This window comes from Chroicocephalus ridibundus, chromosome 1, assembly GCF_963924245.1.
Source record: "Chroicocephalus ridibundus chromosome 1, bChrRid1.1, whole genome shotgun sequence".
NCBI lineage: Eukaryota > Metazoa > Chordata > Aves > Charadriiformes > Laridae > Chroicocephalus > Chroicocephalus ridibundus.
The window spans coordinates 105,058,806-105,079,080 of NC_086284.1; the positions used below are offsets into that span (position 1 = coordinate 105,058,806).

Here is a 20,275-nt window from a genome sequence, read left to right on the forward strand (position 1 = left end):
TTGTTAAAGCTGAGAGAAAAACCTTCACAGAAACGATTGGGATACAATCACGTCCTAAACCCTGTGCCCAGAGGTGGGTTTCAGATGTGCAGTTTTGAACCTAGGAGATACTCAATTCATCAAATATTCAGTGACCTTTCTAAAAACAAATCTAATCTTCTTAAAAAAACAATCCTCACATTTGCTGAATTTGATGCTTGAGTTGCTCCCCCGTCCCTCTTTCTTTGTCGGGTTTCAGGTCATGAACTTGCCCCAGGTTTCAGCTTCCCAGTCCTACCATGCAGTCATGGAAAGGAAAACGTAGCCATTAGCCCAGCCTCCCAAAGCCAGCCCTGCTCCAAATTATTCTGTTTGGCTGCAAATTTTTTGCAGTCTGGAGAAGTTTGCAATCTGTAGAGACAGCAGAGCAAATAAATGCAGAGATGGGGATAAAGGAGGCAGGAAATTCAGGTGAGCACCAGAGCAAGGTATTTGCCTTTCTATGCTCACCGTCTCATCATTTATTTTAGATTTGGATGGCAGGTAGACTATAGAAAGAGCGAGGGCACAGGCTTCAAGTTTTGTTTTAAATGCATCCTGAAAGGAGGAGCCCACAGACAGATGATGAGTTACAGAGGGAAAATGATCCAAACCCAAGATCTGGCATAGGCAATGAAATGTCAGTGACACTTGGCAGGGTGTAGCAATGAGGAATAAAATCGAAGGATGGCTGGACAGGAACCAGGCTGGGTGAATGCAAAGATGGTGAATGCCAAGGTAAGGAGAGGGGCTTGAAAAATGGCGGGAATAGGCTGAAACAGAGCACAATGTATGGAAAGTTTCCAAAACAGCTTCTGAACAGATTGAAGAGGGAGTGATGGCAGGAAAGTCGCTCAAGCTCTCAGTTTCACTCTCTGTAAAATGAGGATGATAATAGCTGCCTAACTCAGAGGTCCCTGTTGCAAGGCGAAATTCACCCATGCAAAGAATGTTAATGCGTCCAGTTTGCATTTTGTGAGCCAAACGCAAACCCATGCATCTAATTCCATGAAAACCTGGGAGAGTAAAACCGCTTCAGTCTGGATTTGTAAATGTAAAATGCAATTACTGTTTGCTATAGGATTGTGATCGTTAATGATTCTTCCTGAGAAACTTTTTTTTAATACACACACACACATAACAGAGTAGTTTATAGGTCATGTATAAATTAGAGTTAATAGCCAATTTCTGGACTAATCTTACACAGTCAGTGAGCTAACTTTAAAAAGGAAGATACTGTTAAACTCTCTGCTAAAGGTAAGCCTCTAAGTAATAACTCATTTGATTATTCTTTTCTGGTGAGATGAATGCCCAGACTTAGCTCTGTAATGAGTGCACTTGCACTGGCTCTCAGCCGGACGTCTTGTGGCACAGGAGCGTATGTCCCCTGCTAAGAGGCAAGGGTGGAAAAAAATGCTTGGAAGGGGTTTCCAGTAGCAAGTGCTTTCATTCCAAGTGCACGCTCTTTAACTCTGTAAGTGGACATTATCTGGAGAAAAAAAATATTTCATGAGCGCTGTTGCGCTCTGCCCTGTTCCTTTTGGAGCCAGCGGCTCTACCCCCACCACTCTGCCAGCCCCACTGAGCTTCGTAAGTGCGTGTGAGTCCACAGCCTTACAGGCGACAGAGCGGTGTGAGACTGTATCTGTAGTGACAGAGAGCAAGGGCAAACTGCGTGCTAATTTGGCTTTATGACTCTCCTACACTAACTTGGCATCAGCAGCAGCTTCTCTTTCGGGAAGCCAGTGGCACATAGCTGCACAGTCATTAGGATTTTAACTCTCATTCCTCTTCTGTGACTGACAGGTGGGTTTTAATGAGGTCTCGTGGACCTCCTGGCATTCGGATGATGCTGTGGAAAGGAGGGGAGGCTTCTCAAAGCATAAATCCCTCCAGGAGATAGATATTCGGATGTTTCTGGAAATCCTGCTAGTGAATCACCTGTGCATCATGCTACTGAATTGCCTTTGAAAGCCACCAGTGGCTCAAAGCTTCAGGTGTGGAGCAATGACATCCAGCGAGCCCTGTGCTTCCACAATGCTAATTCAGCGTGTCATCCTGTGCAACAGACACCTCCCCAGGCAGACAAGACTATGAAATTAGGATATTCTTTGAGCAAGAAAAGGAAACCTGGACATCAACTTTGTAGGAGTAAAATTTCATCCTTAACTGGAAAGACATGTAAACCATAGAAAGTCCCCCTTTTCCCTAGAAAAAGGAAAAATACCTATGTCTTTATGAGGAAGATCTTATTTGTTAATCTTAACTATATTTTGCCTGTACCATTCTTCTTAGTCTGTATGTTTTAATATTTCAAATGTTGTTTACTGCATGGTCAGCATGTTTGTTTTCAAACAGCATTCTTCTGAAGGGTAGAATCAGAATAAGAACATAAACAACATATGGCTTTCAGGTTTCTTTTACGCCTCTCTTTAATTTCTGTCAGAATATCAAAATACTTGGTGTTGATATCAATATGGTTGCTCCCGGAGTCATATACCTATATGAATAGCTGTCTTTAAGTTGCTGGGACTGCTGGCTATAGGAAAGAGATGGTATGCCAGGGGAAGAAAATCTGGCAGCAAATACAAATCTGAGCAATATATACCTTTTAAATCTCATTGTATCTGGCGGCTTGAATACTTTTCTCTATTTTAACAGTACAAGCAAATGACTTCCCTACACTGCCAGCATTTTCCACTGGTCAAAAGTAGATAGAATGATGTTAGTGATAAAGAATATTATTAAAATATGTCTGGAGGACAGTTCAATAGCCAATACACAGTGACTCCTGGTGTGAGATGGAGGTTGACTGCTGGTCCAGTGCGTAAGCATGGACATGAACCTGCCTTAGAGCTGACTCACACAGACACCAGTGAGCTGGAGAGACTTTTAACAAATTTAATTGGGATATATGAAATTTTTCCACAAAAATAACGAATGCGAGAATGTCCCAGAGCGAGATCTACATCTGAAAAATAACTGCTTTTTTTTTGGCATGCCTATGGTGACCACTGGGTCTCAGGCTGGCTTAAGAGCAGCACGTGTGTTTTCCCTTTAGGTCCCCTTTAGGTGTCAGAAGGAAATATAGGCCACCCTCAAAAAGCCTGGCATTTTCACACCTCTTTTTTGCAGGCTACCAGTACTTTCTCTGTAAGCCTACCTCCATTTCATCTGGCTTTCGGTAGTATTTTAATAGGAAGTAGCAAAAACCCCGGTTCAGTAAGATGTTGTTCTTATATTTGCTATGGAGTGAGTAAGGAAAATGTCTCTGCAAGTGGGATATAGCTTTTGAAAATATTTTGAAAAGTTAGCATTTTACTTTGAAAGCACCAAAGTGACACTACTGACTGAAATTACAGAAATTCCTTTAAGGGTACTCAGGCAATTCAGCGTATACACGGCTAAAAAAATATACTACATCCACCGTGTTGGGACTGAAATATGTTACTGAGGTATTTTGCATTGAGGAAACCTGACCACAAAAGCCCAGGGAGACAGGTCGATAACTGCCATCAAAAAGGTCAACAATTTTTAGCTATTGCTGTTTATGACTAGTTTTAAAACAGGGACAGAGAATTTTTCCAATAACAAGCTTTTGAGCTCTCCCTTGTCTTGAAGTGAAACGTTGAGACCCATTGAGAGGTATGGAAATTGATTCAGCTGTGACCTTTTCTAAAACTCTCTCAGTCCGTGATGACCCCTTTAAATGGAAACATTTGCTTCCTCAGAAGGGCTGGAGCTGCTTTTTCAGGTGTGCCTACAGAGGTATGCTTTTATATTTTTGACATTTTACTTGCTGTGGAATTTTTTTATCTTCAGAGGATGAATGGGACTGATGCTTTGTCATAGTTGTCAGTTTGACTTGCATCCCTCGCTTGCCTCCGCAGAGCAGTCACTGGTGTGGCTCAGCCCTCATTTCTGTCAGAGCATCATTAGCCAAGTAGTCATTTGCCTCTTACTTTCCACAACTAAATTCAAAGCAGGGGCAAATACAGCTTTTTTCGTCATCCTCGCGGACATCACTGCATAAAGTAAATGCTGAAAGTGAAAGGTTTCCTCATGCAGGCGCGCTGAAGCAGGATTATCGGTTAAGTGAATGGGAACGCTGGGTTCTCCCACTGACGTGCTCACACGTGGCTGGTGGAGAGCGAATCCCTGCGTGCGATAGGATCGGGCAACCTACCCCTGGCATTGCTCCTCAGCTCTATCTGGTGAGAGAGCCTCGGGGAGGTGGTGACACCTGTGTGAAGCTAAGGAACCCCTATGGCCCTGGCATGCACCTGGTTTTGGGTCGGCAGCAACATGATGAACTCAGGTAGCCGGACCCCGCTCATCACGGGGGCAGACACAGCGCCTGGGCAGAAGAAAGGTCAGGTCAGCCACTGGTCAGGACCAAGCAACCTTTGGTCGGCCGAAGCTGCTGCAGCAGATTCACTATCTGGCTGAGTAACTGGGGAGGAGAAGAGGGAAGTGCAAGGAAGGACTCAAAAATTTAAGCTTTGTCTCGTGTATGTGCTACCAGCAGCCTACCTTGAAAGCCAGTGCTTGTTTTCGTGCTTAGCAATAATAGCCTCATTTCTGGAGCATGATTTATATCTTGAGTTAACATTGATTTTTTTTTCCCTTCCCTTGTAGAATCCTGTGGTTAATTTGTTTTTAAAATGTTGTACAGTAATTACTTTATTTAAATGAATCATCTGACAAACGGGTTCTTTATCAAACTTGTCACTTACTCTGCTATTTCTCTTTTAACCTGGACCTTACAATAAATTCTAAGCTTGGCTGTAAGTCATCAGCAGAACACAGGAAAAGAGAAACTGTTTACTAAATTGCGAGATTTCATTAAGGATACAAGGAGGAAAACACAACAGCACAGAACAGCCAGATTTTATCTTCCGTCTTGTTTGTGATGCAAATTTATAGACTGATTAAACTCTTTTTTACACACATAGATCCCAACAGAAAAATGAAGCACAAACAGGTAGCAGTTCAAGCTTTTCACAATGCAACTATTCCAAATTTCACTCACAGTAAGCAACAATTTCCTCTATAAACTGTCTTGTGGACTTTGGTCACGGGCAGCAGGGCCCCGCTCTTTGTGCTTACTTCTGGGTTTAATGAGGAGAGCATTCAGTCAAGTAAACATTTACTGACTTGGAAGAGTGACTTTTGTGATCTGAAAACTTCCCCATCCTAGCAGGGAGAGGGAGCGCTAGCTTTCAGATGCTCTAAATGGCACCCTATGCAGCATCTCCAGTTCAGCTGAACTAAATTTCCTGTGTAAAGTTATGAACCTCTTGACTATCTGTCCTGTTCTTACACCAGATCTATCCAGAGTATCTCACCAGCAAATTAAAATGTGTAACCAAAGTTGTCCGTAAGTGTTTTACTGCTGTGTTAACATACAAAAGGAACCTGGAGAATATGTTGAAGGGGTACCAACATACTGATTATACAGCTGACTTTCAGAGAGACCTGTCAGAATATATTTGATGTATATGTGATAGTGCATATGCAGGTTTGATTAGTTTGCTTAGGAAACATATCCAAGCAACGCTTTCCTTCTTTCCGTGGCTCTGCCTTTCCTTCCACTCCTTCCCTCTGCCCAGTGAGCTTCTACTCGTTTTTAAAAGGGACCAAGCAAAAATTCTGCAAAATTCTGCTAGTGAAGTATAAATAGTTCATCGATATACATCAATTAAAATTAATCTCCATTTAATAGGCAAGTTATTAGAAGTCTGGGAAAAGTTCTGTTCCTAAAATGAGAAAGTGCATGTGAATGTAAGGTATGAAGTTTACCTCAAGGGTGGTTGAAAGAAGTTGTTTTAATTAAAAAAAAAAAAAAAAATATACAAGGACAGCACAATAATAGTTTCCAAAACGGAGAAGAATTTTTGCCAAAATCAAGTGGGAAGAGATCCATTCTATTGGAAGTGTGGAGAGATGGTGGTCACTCTGTCTTATTAGTAAGTTATCCCAGGCTACCCATTGTACTCAGTGACTTCCATGTTGCCTTACAAAACAGTGTCCTGCTAATCCTAGTAAGCAAAACACAACAGTTGTATCTTGCTGGCCCAAGCCCAAGCTGGCATTATAGCTAACTGAAAATACTTGTCTTCCTCAGGTGAAAGGAGGGAAAGCAAATTCTATTTAATCAGAAAGTAATAAACTTGTTGGTATCATCATTGAGATGATGAATTATAAGACCTGAAAGAACAGGCATTAGATATTTTTCCTTCTGGTAATCCTATAGTTTGTAAATCTGGAAAATCCTGCTGACTGTCAGCATTCCACGTGAGGTTTTACATTTTGTTCCCAAACCAGCACTTAAACTGTTTTTCCAGCTATTTCTGTGTGTCACAGTCTCCTAAAATCATGTTTTATGATGGAGGGGGAAAAAAAATAGGAAAGTCTTTAAGGTTCTGATACACGCATATGAGAAATACATATGGTGAAAAAGAAAATTGCTTAAGTAGGCAAAATTGCTGAAGTCATGCTAAGGTACTGTTATAAATGGGTTTGAGAGATAACATAATGCTGTGTATTCAAGAGTAGATAGAGGTTACATTGCCAACTTGGGATTGATAGCCTCCAGTGTTTTCATTGCTGAGTTAAAATTCGAAACAGGTTTTAATTCCACTGTGTTCCCATTTCCTGATTGTCAGCTAATGACTGCACTATTCCTACACTGGTGACATCAAAATTGCAAGAGATTGCAGAGCATTAGCTGAATACATTCTGATGCTCAGAAAATATAAAGCTATATCTAGGGCTCAAATTTCACATGGGGAAATGGGAAAATATGTAACTGAGAAATCCAAAGTATTCTCTAGTGACTTGCACTAAATGAGTAAATTATACTTGCAAAATCAAGTACTGAAGCTGGAGATTGCTGTTTAAAGGAGCTATTTTTTTTCAAATTAGCTGTGTTTGTTATGCATTCATCAAATCCCAGTGCTCCTAGACAGCCTGAATGTGTTGTTGGCATAATAAAGTCTCTAGAGGCTAGAGGGTGTAGACATCCCAGTGTAAGTGGGACAGCCTGTTGACTTGAAACATAGCCACCTTCCCCATCTCAGAGTATATGCCAAAACATTCAGAATGCTTCCAAAATTCATATTGGTTATTTACAGGTCCTCTTCTGGAAAACTTGTTTCCAGGTTAAAGAAAAGCTCAGATTCACATAATTTTATTTTTTTTTAAAGGAGCAAGAAGTGTATACAATTTCAGTTTGAAAGCCAGAAAATATATCCTGACAAAATGGGCAGCACTCAAAGAGCAGTTGCCCAGCTGGGATTGGACAGAATGGGTTGGGACACATCTTTGTTCAAATAGTTCAAAACAGATGTTGGAAGAAGAGTCTAGATGACTGATAGGAAGTTGAGAACAATTGTGCTAGATCTAGCACTTTACTTGGAAGAAGACTTTTAAACCTGTGCCATAATGGTACCAGTAGATGCTACACCACTGGAGAGATCACTCAACACTTTGGCATGGAGGTGAAATCTTCTGTGGGAGCAGCGTGTGGCTCAGTTATGTTCTGTATCAACAAGTTCAGTTCATTCAGCAATGAGCTTTAAAAAAGGAAAAATACTCACTTCTCTCTGAGCAAACTGAGAAATGGCCAACAATGTTGCCTAAGTTTTATAAAACGACAAAGCCCTACTAAGACACCGACCTCAGTTGGAAACTTTCAGTCCATTTCTACTCAAAGTCCTAAGTCACTTCTGAACGTGGATCCTGTTATCGCCAAGATTTGCAGAAACAGTTCAGAAAACATCTCCACCACATTCAGGTTTCATCTCTAAACATAGATTAGATAGGAGCAGGGGGAACAAGACCTGTGAATATCACTACTTTCATTAGTTGGGAATTCAATAGAAGTTTTCACAAGCATTTAAAAATTTTATTTTGAAAAGCCTGAATAATAAACATGCATCACGTTTCACAGATGTTTGTCTATGCAACATTCATAATATTGAGTTAACCTACAGTGACATTGTAGATAAAAACTAATGATCCAATATGCTTTTGCTGTAGTGCTTTTAACAGCAATTTTAACTGTTTTCCTTTATGAACACTCAGATTTTTATTGCTCATAATTTATTTTTCTCTTTTTACATACAGTGATGAAGAGGTGAATAATACTTCTCATTTATCTCTGTTTCAACAGGAGGGATATTCGAAACTGTGGAAAATGAACCTGTTAATATTGAAGAATTGGCTTTCAAGTTTGCAGTCACCAACATTAATAGAAACAGAACACTGATGCCTAATACCACATTAACCTATGACATCCAGAGAATTAACCTTTTTGATAGTTTTGAAGCCTCAAGAAGAGGTAATTATCTCAATTACTGTGTCAGTAACATACACGTTCTATGCTACCTTTCCCCAGCCTGGTCTCCTTTTTTGCTCTGATTGTAACATGTGTGTATATGAATGGCAACATAAAATTCATCTTGCAAAGTTATTTGAACTAAGAATGAAGCCGGGCTTGGACTTGTCATGTAGTTTCTGATGAAACACCTACATACTGTCTGCGTGCTAGGAGCCCCAGATGGAAGGTGGCAAGTCCAACCCATTTTTCTTTCCAAAAAATAGATTTGCCACCTGGAATCCTGCAGAATATGATCACGGACTAACAGGGAGCGCAGTGGGATGTCACAACCCATAATTAGCACAGACACACAGATATCCATTATTCATAACAAATTGTATCTATTGTGCTTTAAAGAACAGAGACCAGTAGTGTCCCTGTCCTGAAATATTAATGCTTCATAGGGTTAGAGACAGAAGTAAATTTCTCTGTTATAAACAACTATGAGAATTGGAGTAGACAATTCTGGAGGTTTTTGCCTACTCTTTTATTTTTCTCAGAGGGAAAATTATGGTCCAATTTATTTGCATCTAATTTACTTGCAGACCAAAACAGAAAGGGGAAAAAAGTCACAACTCTCCTTAAGGACAGTCTGTTTCTTCACCTCTAGGAGGCAACATTGAAGTTTGCTAAAATTTTATGTACAGCAATCTGGTTCCTGGAATTACATGGTGTACACACAATCTCACGCAAACAAGTCTGGAGAAAGACTCATAAGCCACTAAGACTTTGCAGATGTGCTTTGCAGTTTACTATAACATCTATCACTGTAAATGGTACAAGATACGCTTGCTATGTGGCAAGAGGCGTGTCTGCTATGAGGCAAATGAAGGCTGGTAAATAAACATGTTTCACATCCTGAATTATGCTAGAATGCTGGTGAGCTGTCACCTTTCAAACACCTAAGTTACTAAATTCTCCTCGTGGTTCTCTAGGTTTTTCCTAAAGACTGGGAAAAAGGAGAACATTTCCAAAGAACATTGAAAATGGCTTTAAATTCTCTTTATTGCAGTCTTTTTGAAGTGTCAGATACATGCTGGAACTATATGCTGTAGGAAGGAGTTCATTATAAATATTTTTGTAAATCTACATGCAAGGAATCCATTCAGACAGTAGTAATTTCTTCTCATCATGAATTATTGATATTATTTATGCAATTTGCACGTTAAAACCTGCGATCCTTTAAGAAGCCTTCTGAATTAAACCTTGATAGCCTGTGCCTTTTATGCTGTCTGTAAAACATTCATTTGTAGACTGAAAACAGAAAATAATTGATTTTCTGTCATATTCTATTACGATCAGAGTGCTAAATATTAGTTTTAAAAATCTCAACTCGTTGTGGATGTTTGTGTACTTAGTATCTCATCCAATCACCATAATTTCTAAATTTTCCACAAAGAACTACCTTACAAAAAGTACAGCACTGTAACTCAGTGCAAACCTTTCTCCCAGTTGATAAAGACCTTATTAGAAACATTTGCAGCAAATTTTACTAATGGACAAAAGTAATTTAATATTACTTCATCTTTTGTTAGCCTGAAAGGACATGGGAGGGAAAGAAAAATGAAAAGACACCTACAGGAGGGGTTCTTTTGGCTGAGATATAGGCACAAGGAGAAGGAAACCTTTGCTGATACTAGCATTTGACTGATTTGGAAAGGTATTAAAATGTCAGTGTGTGTTGGTTCTTTATTTCCCTGTGTCATTACTGAGGGCTTTAGCCTTTACTGCCTGTTTTGTAAACACAGATTATGGAGCGCCATGAATCATAGTGTCCTTTACTGTTTATATTCCTTCAGTAGCCTGAAATTAAAGCAACTCACATTCGTAGAAGCTTGGCAGTCACAGAGGGAATCCGTATAGTGTGTGTTGTGATTCCATGAACGTATTTCCTGATACACTGCCATGAAACTTAATTCACACAACATCCCTTTGGCAAGCCCATAGCCAGAAAGCTCCTGATTTCTCCAGGATAATGCCGTACTGAGAAAGGCAGTTTAGGAAGCAATGTGATCTGAAGGTAATAATCTGAAGTCGTTTTGGTTTTTGCTTGTAGCAAGCAGGTTCTAGGATTTGACGCTAATCAGTAAAGACATTTTCAGGAACCGTTTGCAAATCTCTCAGTGGGTTTGGGAGAAACACGGTGACCCATTCTGACTTTGAAATGATGGGGATGGATGGAGAGTAAGTGATCTCGGTGAACACCACACAAGTTACGTGCTTTTGCCAACTGACATCTTCTTCCTCTCCCTTCCTCTCCCCCTCAGCATGTGACCAGCTCGCTCTTGGCGTAGCTGCTCTGTTCGGACCTTCCCACAGCTCCTCCGTCAGCGCGGTGCAGTCCATTTGCAATGCACTTGAAGTCCCACATATTCAGACCCGATGGAAGCACCCTACAGTGGATAACAAAGACGCATTTTATATCAACCTCTATCCAGACTATGCAGCCATCAGCAGAGCAGTTTTGGATCTTGTACTATACTACAACTGGAAAATTGTAACAGTAGTGTATGAAGACAGCACAGGTAAGTAGTGCTGGTGCGCTGCAGATCATGTACTTCTATTCCTGTACACACATGAATAGATTCTGCGAGAGAGAGTGCCTGTGATAGTTCAGTTTGGCCTACTTAAAGCGGTTTTCCCCAAAATATAGAAGAAAAAGGTCTCTTATGGCTCAACTATCCTGCTGCTGCTATGGCTTTTGGAAAGCTGTTCATTTCATCAGACCCTAAGTCACCAGGAGGTAGCTCCTGGATTCTGAATACTCAGTCATATTTTGCTTCCTATTTGTAGAACAAATAACACAGCTTCAAACTGATAAATGTTCTAGTGTGGGGCTGATTAGGGATTCCCCCTCTCAATGAGGTGTTGATCTTAAAAAGGGTGCACCTAAAAACCAAAAGTTCAAACTGCAGCATTTTTAATGTAGAGACTACCTTGTTCCTTGAAACTGTCTCAGAAACAGTCAACCCACTTGTCAGCTGGGTACTAAAGACTGAATCTGAAAGTTGCAATTCATGTAAATGTTTCCAGCCTGGGACTCTTATCTCAGAGAAGATCGTTCATTCTTTGTGACAAGAACCTCCCCCTGGGGTACACAGTAGTCATAGCTGTCCAGCGACATACAACGGACAATCAATATCGGTAACATGTCCCTTTTTGTTCACAGCGGGGGCGAAAAAAAAAAAGATTAAAAAGAGAATAACAAGCTCACTCCTGGGAACAAGTGATTTAAAAGCTTATCAGAGACTAGAACTTTTTTTTTTAATACACAGAGACTGTGTAAGAGCGTCGATGTTATAAGGAAGTCTAAGCCACTGTTGCATGACTTTACATATATAGGCTTGTGTAGCTGATACCTATACTGTAGCTGATGCCATATACTGTACTGTATTTTTTTCTGAGAAATGTTTTAGCTGCTCTGGTCATTGAGAGAACTGCCTACCTAACTGCTGTCAGAAGGAGTCCTGTCCAGCAGGATTGCACACCAAAATTTATTCCAAGCAGGACCGCAGAGAACATAATCCCTCCTACAGTGTAGGCTCAGTCATGGATTAAGGGTCCATAATCTGGCTTCACAAGAAAAGGTTTGCATGTAAACAAGCCATTAAAAGCTCAGAGAGGTCTATAGCTCTCCTGTCAAACCATAGGAAGCTCTAAGCAAGGCCTGCCAACTGATTACAGGTAAGGACACATTCTAAGTAGCAACAAAGATTTTCTTGGAGACATCATCTCTGTAGAGGTGAAGTAAACAGAGCCAACTAAATAAGACTTCCACTGGTAGTTATTCCACTGTGAGCTCTCTCCACCATCCTTCAACACTATCTTTTTACGGTAAAGGTGCAGCTGAACCCTACACATTTCTGAAAAATCCTCTTGTGCATTAGCGGTCATTGGTGCAAATTAAGCACTTCGCTGTCAGCCCCACTCTCAGACTTGCATTCCCCTTTCTCTTCCCATTGCCCACAGAAGCATAACACCTTATAGAGCTCTACAGATGTGCAAGTAACATTTAAATTGATTCTTTGATAATGGCACGAAACAAACCTGGATGAGTCATGAGCTCAGGCATCTGCCTAAGCCTTTAAAGAGGGTATGCAAAAAAAAGCATGCCTATTAAAATCGTGCTGTAAAAACATGTCTGAAAGACAGAATTCTGCTTTTTAAAAAAAAACCAAATCTCAATTATAAGGCTAAAAATATTGTATTTCTTACTGTACTGTTAACACCACAAAAGAAGCATATTTCCTCCTGGATCCAAGCGCGGGCCTCAGTGCCAATATTCTGCTCACCTTGGACTCAGAGAGTGCACCAGAGGGCTGGAGGTAGAAGAGAAAGAACAAGTCAGCCTGGGCTTACTGCAGCAGTCTGCTTGCATTTCCATTATGATGGTCTAGCTCAGCAGGATTTCTGCTGGGCTCCTAGCACAATATGCCAAAATACACTCATAGATAAACAAATAGAGGTCTTTTTCAGCCTACTCCATTATCAAATTAGCATTCCAAAGCACTAAGTGTTGTGTACGTGTTCAGCTACAAAAATGACTGATATTAACGAGACTTCATTTGCAGAGGTATTTACAAAGTAAATTAATCATCAATCATCTTATTAACTTGGAGTCAGGAAAGTAAACAGGTCAACTTTGATCAATATAAATAGTCTTTGGATTTTGAGTTAGAGTGATGCCATTTAGCTTGAGCTCTTTTTATTCCTCATCTCTCATGTTTGACATTGTTACACTACAAGAAGAAAAAACATATTGACCTATCTTTTTCTTAGAGACTAATTGTATGTGAAGAGCAGCTTTATTCCTAAACAAACAATGAACTCATAGCTGTACCAATGAACTTCCATTCTCAGAGTATTCAGGTTGACATTAGCCTTGCTCCAGGTTTTAGTCTATTTTGAAGGGTTAAGCATGGAAAATCCTGCTTTCATCCTTCACACTACAGCACTGCTGCAAGCCCACATGCCATCATGGCCAGATCCAACACAGAGGCCACATACTGTGCCAGTTTGCCAAGCTGTAGTTGCCCACCTCCAGTAGTTACAGTTTTCACAGCTGCAGGGACACATCCATCAATGAAAGTGCGGTTATGAGTCTGGACTGAGCAATGTTAAAAAAACCAGCTCATCTGAGTGAGCTCATGTTTCCAAATGATCCAAATCGCTTGTGCCCACCCTCCTTATCTCAAATGCTATTTACCACACTGACATTTTTTGTCATCCAAATGTTTTTCAGCCATAACTTTTTTCCAGTCAATGATTTTGAAGTGCATACAGAGACAAGAGCACTACAAATGTGTGAATGGCTTAGCAACAACCTTCACAGACCTCCACTGTTTAACAAGGCTTTCCCATTGACATCTGCTTTTTGAGATCTGGCAAATGATTCTTTTCTAGTTCCACATTTTTCATGAGCAGGTTGTGTGATACGTGAAGATGGACACCTCCTGAGGGCAAGTGCTTCACATCTAGAAAGGCACCTGTGTCAGCAGAACTTGTAACACCAACTGAAGGCACTTGGTGTGATACAGAGCTATCTTCCCTTGACAGCTTAACGTCTCTTTTAATTATAGTCCCAAGTTTTCATTCTTCAGCATTTTACCACCATATCAGCTTTACTCCTAACTTGTCCAGTGCTTACACTGGAGTAAGCCATTCTATGTTATCTCACATACCCTTTCTGATATTGATGAAACATTAGCACTGTTTTCCAGTCTACTACAATTCATTCAAGATTCCATTATTTATCACATTAGTTGTTAAGTGTTAGTAATCTACTAAGTGGACTCTATAAGACTGTCAACGATAAGCAAATTTTATATAAGCAGGTCTTGAAAACCTGCAACCAATGGTGCTAAAAATTACAGTTGGAATAGGAAGTACTTATTCATCCTGCTTCTTATCAAATATCGTGTTAAATGGTACCAAATGCACCATGTTAAACAACATTATGTCTCCTCCAAAGGGACCTACAGCAGTTATAAAGCTTGTATTTTGTTCCTAAAATACACTTTCAAAATTCCTTCATGTTTCTTGAGTTGAGCTGATCAGATTTTTACCATCTTGTCTCTTAGACTTCAGTATAAATATTAATAGTAAAGCACACTACAGCTGATTTTTATTTCTGATTGCTGTCCTTACTGTGCCATTGAAAGATGGACTTTCAGCCAAAGTCATCTTTCTTGATAGTAAATTAATGGCTTCTGGTTATAGAGTAAATACTTATTTAAACATCTCACAATTTTCTCTTTCTGAAATTCTTATCATGTTCATTAATGCCTATAGCTTTCCAATGCTAGGGAAAAGTAAGACTCCTAAGCAAATGTATGTATTTCTCACGTTGAAACTGTGCTCCTTTTTTCCATATTAAGCATAATCCATGTTATGTTCAGAGTCCCCAGCCCATAATCAGCCTTCATTCTGATTATTAATTTCTCTTTATTTTTTATCAAGGTGTTAAAAAAGAGTTAGTTTATATCAAGTGCAATGCCTTTGTGTAAAGCAAAAAATTGTCTTCTGAGGTTTAAAGATGATCTAACGAAGCCTTGCAATAGACTGCATGATGCATTGAGCATGCATTTCCCAAACTTAGGTACCATAAATTATGGTTTATCTTCCCACATGCTAGAACTGGGTAGACATACTGTTCTCTGGTTTAATTTAGTGGTCTCTAATAGATCCCTTCCAATATCCCACTTTCTCACTTTGTTATTTGGCATATTGATCTGTAACAGACACATGACTTTGTCTCAGTTATCAACAACTCAAACAAAAGGAATAACACTACCTTCAGTTCAGGTTTGACTCTGCTTTTGATCTATCTTCCCTGAATTCAATAACTTTAACCTACCAGGTGCAGAGAAGGGCAACTACAATAAATTCTTCAGCTTCTGTTAGAATCCCTGACTTTCACTACTTGTTGGCCTGCTCTACCAGCATTTCCTTAAGGCTCAGGGGAACCAAATCTTTTTGTCATATCAGTTCAATTAGTTTGCACAGGGCAGAAGTTGAATTCTTACTGAATTTGGTTGCAAGAGACATCTAACTTTGCTAACCCTAACACAGTTTTCTAATAAAAAGGAGAACTTTCTCCCAAAGCAGTAAAAGCATTTCTTCAATTCTAAGTTTGTCTGAATTAACTATACATTTTTTTTCATTAAAAAAAAAAAGGGAAATGGGGAGGTGAACAATTTCTACCAACACACACTATCACACTAATACTAGTTGTGGCAGGAAATCCAGCCCCAAAGCTTACTGAATCCATCAATATCAGAGACCACAGGATTTACCTTCACTTCATGTGGCAGTAGGAAGTGATGTGAAGGGCAAGGTCCAAGCCTCATGTGGCAGAAGCAGATATTTTAAGGCACACGGCATTTTCCTTCCCCCCAAAAGAAGATGGAGGTGAGTGGGCAAATCCTTTTCTTCTGCTCTTCACCTCACTTGCACTTAAGTACTTTTTGTTGCTGGAAAGAGAAACAACAATACTAAGTCTAAAGCTGTGGATAAGATGCAAGATTCCCTGCATGCTGGACTCTTCCTCCCAAATCTAGGTTTTCCCTCTTAGAGTAGCCACTTGTTCTAGTGGCCAAGGCACTGCGGTCAAGGGCTGAACACTTGAGTGCATGGTACAACCAAGCTACAGCTTTACAGCCAGATTACATAAACTCCCCTACTTGTTAGTCAGTGTTGGAAGCGTGTGCCCCATTCTCATAATAATGAGCTCAAATTGTTTCATATTTACACAGGCTGGCTTCCAGCCAGGCTCCGATCTCACAGCGCGTGCAGTAATTTACATTTGAATACTCATGATGCTTAATATTCTATATTGATTGTTGATACTTGAAAACCCACAAAGAACAGACCCAGCATTGAAGGCGGAGGGAAAGATTATTTTTTTCAAAACATATTGCCAGTACTTGAGTGAAAGCCAAAAGTTCTCAACATAGCAATCACTCACTAACCTCAGAAGAAGTAGTGATGCTTCGTGTTGCCTCATATATATCTATCATTGGACCATTCAACCAAGGACATTCACACACAAAACAAATATATACCCACTCCCTGCAGGAGAGCAATGATTTTATTCATATTAATAATTTGTTTGATTTTTGACTAAGAAGTGCTTCTTGCCTGTGTTCTCTCTCTCTTTATGCATATTTTTAAGGCAGCCTTTTACTTTCACTCAGCAGCAGATCATGATTTTTTTGTGGGTAAATTACATTCATGGATAATGAGAAAGAGACTGTAATCACACACCTCAAAGAACTCTTAACTATCTTACTTAGGTTTTGGAGGCAGTACAAATTACATAGGAGTGCTGAATTAGCTAGTAGAATTGCATTGTGTTTAAATACTTGGACAAATCTTCAACTGGTTGAGCTCCACTGACTTCAAATAAGCCATGTAGTTTTGTATTAGCCGAAGACATCGTCTTAGAAATCATGTTCTTGTGTTCACAGGCATAGAGCTGGATCTCAAAACATTTCAGTTCTTTATAAGATCTCATACTTGCTGAGTGACCTTATGCAAGTCACTATGCCTTCAGACTTTTTGTCTCTAAAATGATGTTCAGAAAAATTTAAGGCTCCTCCTCTGGGGTATAGCTATATATGTTGAAATGAGGACAATGAGAGCCGTATGGATGGTTATTAAGAATGATAATTGGTAAGAGCCACTCAGGTCAACCACTGACTTCTAAGTGAACCGTGACGGAGGTTCTGGCTATTGAATGTTTTTCTCCCTCTATGACTCGTCATCTGCTCATGCTTGACAATAGGTAGGAAAGTTAGTAAGGAGGTTTCTTCAGTTCTGTGCTCTTGTTGTTTAGTATTGAAATAATAATTAGCTGCCAGGGAAGAAGCATTACATCCTTTTTGCAATAAGCTGTAGCAACATAGAATCAATAGAAACATATCCTATAGTCAACCAATTAAAAATACATTTCAGAATATTTAGATGTTGAAGCCAAGTAGGAAAAGGAAAAGCTATAATAATAGTAGTTAGGAGGCTGGCAACTATGATGCTAACAACTACCCTTTGGGTATGTGAAATATGTTGGGACTGATAAGAGAATCTGTTTAAGTGACAATAAATACTCATTGCACAGAATGGTTAGTTGTATAATTGCATATCGTTTTTCAGGTCTAATTCGCCTGCAAGAGCTCATCAAAGCCCCTTCTAGATACAACATTAAAATAAAAATCCGCCAACTGCCCTCTGGGAATAAAGACGCCAGGCCTTTACTCAAGGAGATGAAGAAGGGCAAGGAGTTCTATGTGATATTTGATTGCTCACATGAAACGGCAGCAGAAATCCTTAAGCAGGTAAGGGGAAGGAGGTGAAAAAGCACGACATTCATTTTGTATCCTGAAAGTTGTCAGCCTCTCTGGTTTTCATTTTCTGGAAAACACTAAAACTGAATGCATTTACCAATTAGGACATAGGCTTGTTAATACCAGGGACAGAAGTTGTTATAGAACATGCAGCAGCATCGGAGCACTCCACAAGACTTCAGGGCTTCACAGAGCCATAAGGACCAGCAGCAGGATTGATGTCTGAAGAGAAGCCCATAGATATTCCTCAGAAGGAAATATGCATTTCTTTTTAATGCTTCAGGTTTTACTTGGCTAGGAAGATTGTTGCATTATTTTAGCTTGTCCTGGTTTAATCAATACAGGTTTTATGTCTTCCCCTACAAAAAAAGAAAGAGCCCGTTTTGGAGTGCTTGGGGAGCGGCTCACGTTGAGCTATCGCCTCCACAGAGATTGCGCGTCAGATTCAATGCTGACTACAGTAACAACAGGGCATTAATCCACTGCAGACAGGAGCGTAACTCTGCATTCACCTCCTTGTAACAAAGCGAGATTTGGTCTGCTGGCACTACCTCGTTAAGTTTTAAACTCTGGTAGAGCAAGAAGATGGAATGGAGAAAGTATCAGAAGAAAAATGTGTACCTTAAAGCAGAAAGAGAGGCTATTGTGCAAGGGTTGACATAGCCCTGACCTAAGCGTGAGAGTTGGGACAGCCGCACAAGACAAGGACGAGCTCCAGAAAGCCTGATGTTAATGGGCTGGGACGTTACCAAGGGTGCACAAAGAGTGGTGTAAATTAAAATTTACTGTTGTCACTTACTATGTATTTCTAGACAATCAAAGTCTAAAGCACTGGCTCCAGCAATTCATTGACCTATAGACAATAATACCAAGCAATATCAATATAATACATTGTCAATGGCATTTTCCTTTTGTAGATATGAGGGGTGGTTGTTTTTACTGTCAGTTGGTCTAATGGGAAACACTGATCCCAGAAGACCAACAGAGAGCTTCCACTAATCTAAATGTACAGATATGGGCTGTCCCATAAAGGTTAAAGCCTATGCTTCCAACCCAGAATATTTTGCTGAAATATTAAAGTTATGCAGGACAGCATTCTGTATCAAAGTAAGACAGAAAACTTACTGGTTGCATTAGTCTGAGGAGCCTGAAACCATCCTCTCCAGACTGGAGAATCTTGGTCCTGTGAATACAGACATGCAGGATCGTGTCCCAAATCAGATGCAACGCAGCTGAGAACAGCACACAAGTCCCCACGAGCTGGTGGAGTTAGATTTATTGCTGTCAGGAAAGTTGGCCTGTACTCAGTTTTAGGGTTTTCTTGGTGCAAGTTGTATATTTAAGCTACAGCAAGGCCAGAGGCAGGCATGATGTTGGGAATGTGAGGGAAGAGCAAGGGGAGGGTGCGCAATCATGCAGATGCTCTCCCATGGGATGGGGAGCGCACTGTAGCAAGCGGCATTCATTGATAAGGGGGGTGGACAGGAGAGCTGCTGTTCCCTCACTCTGCTTCCCGTAGGGCTGTCCAAAAGCATTAAAACATGACAGCAGGAACAAGCTGCTCCAAAATGAGAACTGTGGGGGAAGAGTTAAACTGCCAACACAAATTTTCAAGGATCTGCAAGAAGAAAGTGCAGATGTCTGGCACACTGCAGGAGGCACAAAGCTTCAAAAATACCAGGCTGAGTATGGGGAAAAAAAGGCAAATAACCTTAGTGTCAAAAGAAGAAGAGGAAGTGCTAAAAGATGCGCTAAGACAGGGCAAAGTGGCAGAACGGTTTGTGTGGGAAATGGATCAGGGAGACAACTGACAGGCTGCAGATACAGATAATGCTCTCCAATGCCTTAAGAACTCAGAGAAGGATGGTGAATGGCAGTGAGGAAGAAAACAGGAAAATTAAGAGAGGTACACCTGTGGGTCAGAGCTGCGGGAAAGGAAGTAACATAAATATCAGCTAGAAAGAAAGGGAAAATGGCTTTTATATGAGATAGATAGTTCTGTGGCTGAATCTAGATGCTCGCAGCAGTAACTCAGGTGTTGAAGTTCCTCACTGTCAAAGGCAGCTGTGAAATGGGAAGGTGTGGAGGGCTCTGAATTCACGTGTGACTCATCTGTAGCTTAGCTACCTGAGGTACCATGGTTCACATTCTTGTCACTTCACACAGAAACCCCTATATGATTTTACACTAAATGAAAACAATATATTAAAGAGAATACTATAGAAATTATTTTAAGAAAACTCTGCAATGTTAGTAGAGAATATTTTTGACTTTGTAAATGATCCAATAGGTACTATGAGAAAAATACCTGTCATTGTTAAAGTATGTAAGATTTCTAATAGGAGTAGGAATCAGAGCCAACAGTCACCTAAACTTGTCCCCAAAGCAACGATTTCTTGTCTGCCTACTGTATTTACAATAATGTAGCAGGTGTTTAGTAGGTCATGCAGGAGAAGACAAATAAAGGTAGTGATTTGCAGTGGGTTGAATGGTGGAGGGTATTTTAGAGATTAAAACTGCAGCAGGGTCACAC

At 40.2% G+C, this 20,275-nt stretch overlaps 1 protein-coding gene across 5 annotated transcripts in view; it reads left to right on the forward strand.

Moving 5' to 3' along the window:
* Positions 1-20,275, forward strand: part of GRIK1 (glutamate ionotropic receptor kainate type subunit 1) — a 174,608-nt gene that overhangs the window by 86,680 nt on the left and 67,653 nt on the right. For all 5 annotated transcript variants that reach the window (XR_010072601.1, XM_063346902.1, XM_063346920.1 and 2 more), the window contains exons 2-4: positions 8,195-8,362; positions 10,669-10,926; positions 17,552-17,733. Coding sequence is in view for 4 of the 5 variants with exons in the window: in XM_063346902.1 (XP_063202972.1) it covers positions 8,195-8,362; positions 10,669-10,926; positions 17,552-17,733 (608 nt within the window). In the remaining variant the exon portion in view is untranslated. The remainder of the gene's footprint in view (positions 1-8,194; positions 8,363-10,668; positions 10,927-17,551; positions 17,734-20,275) is intronic.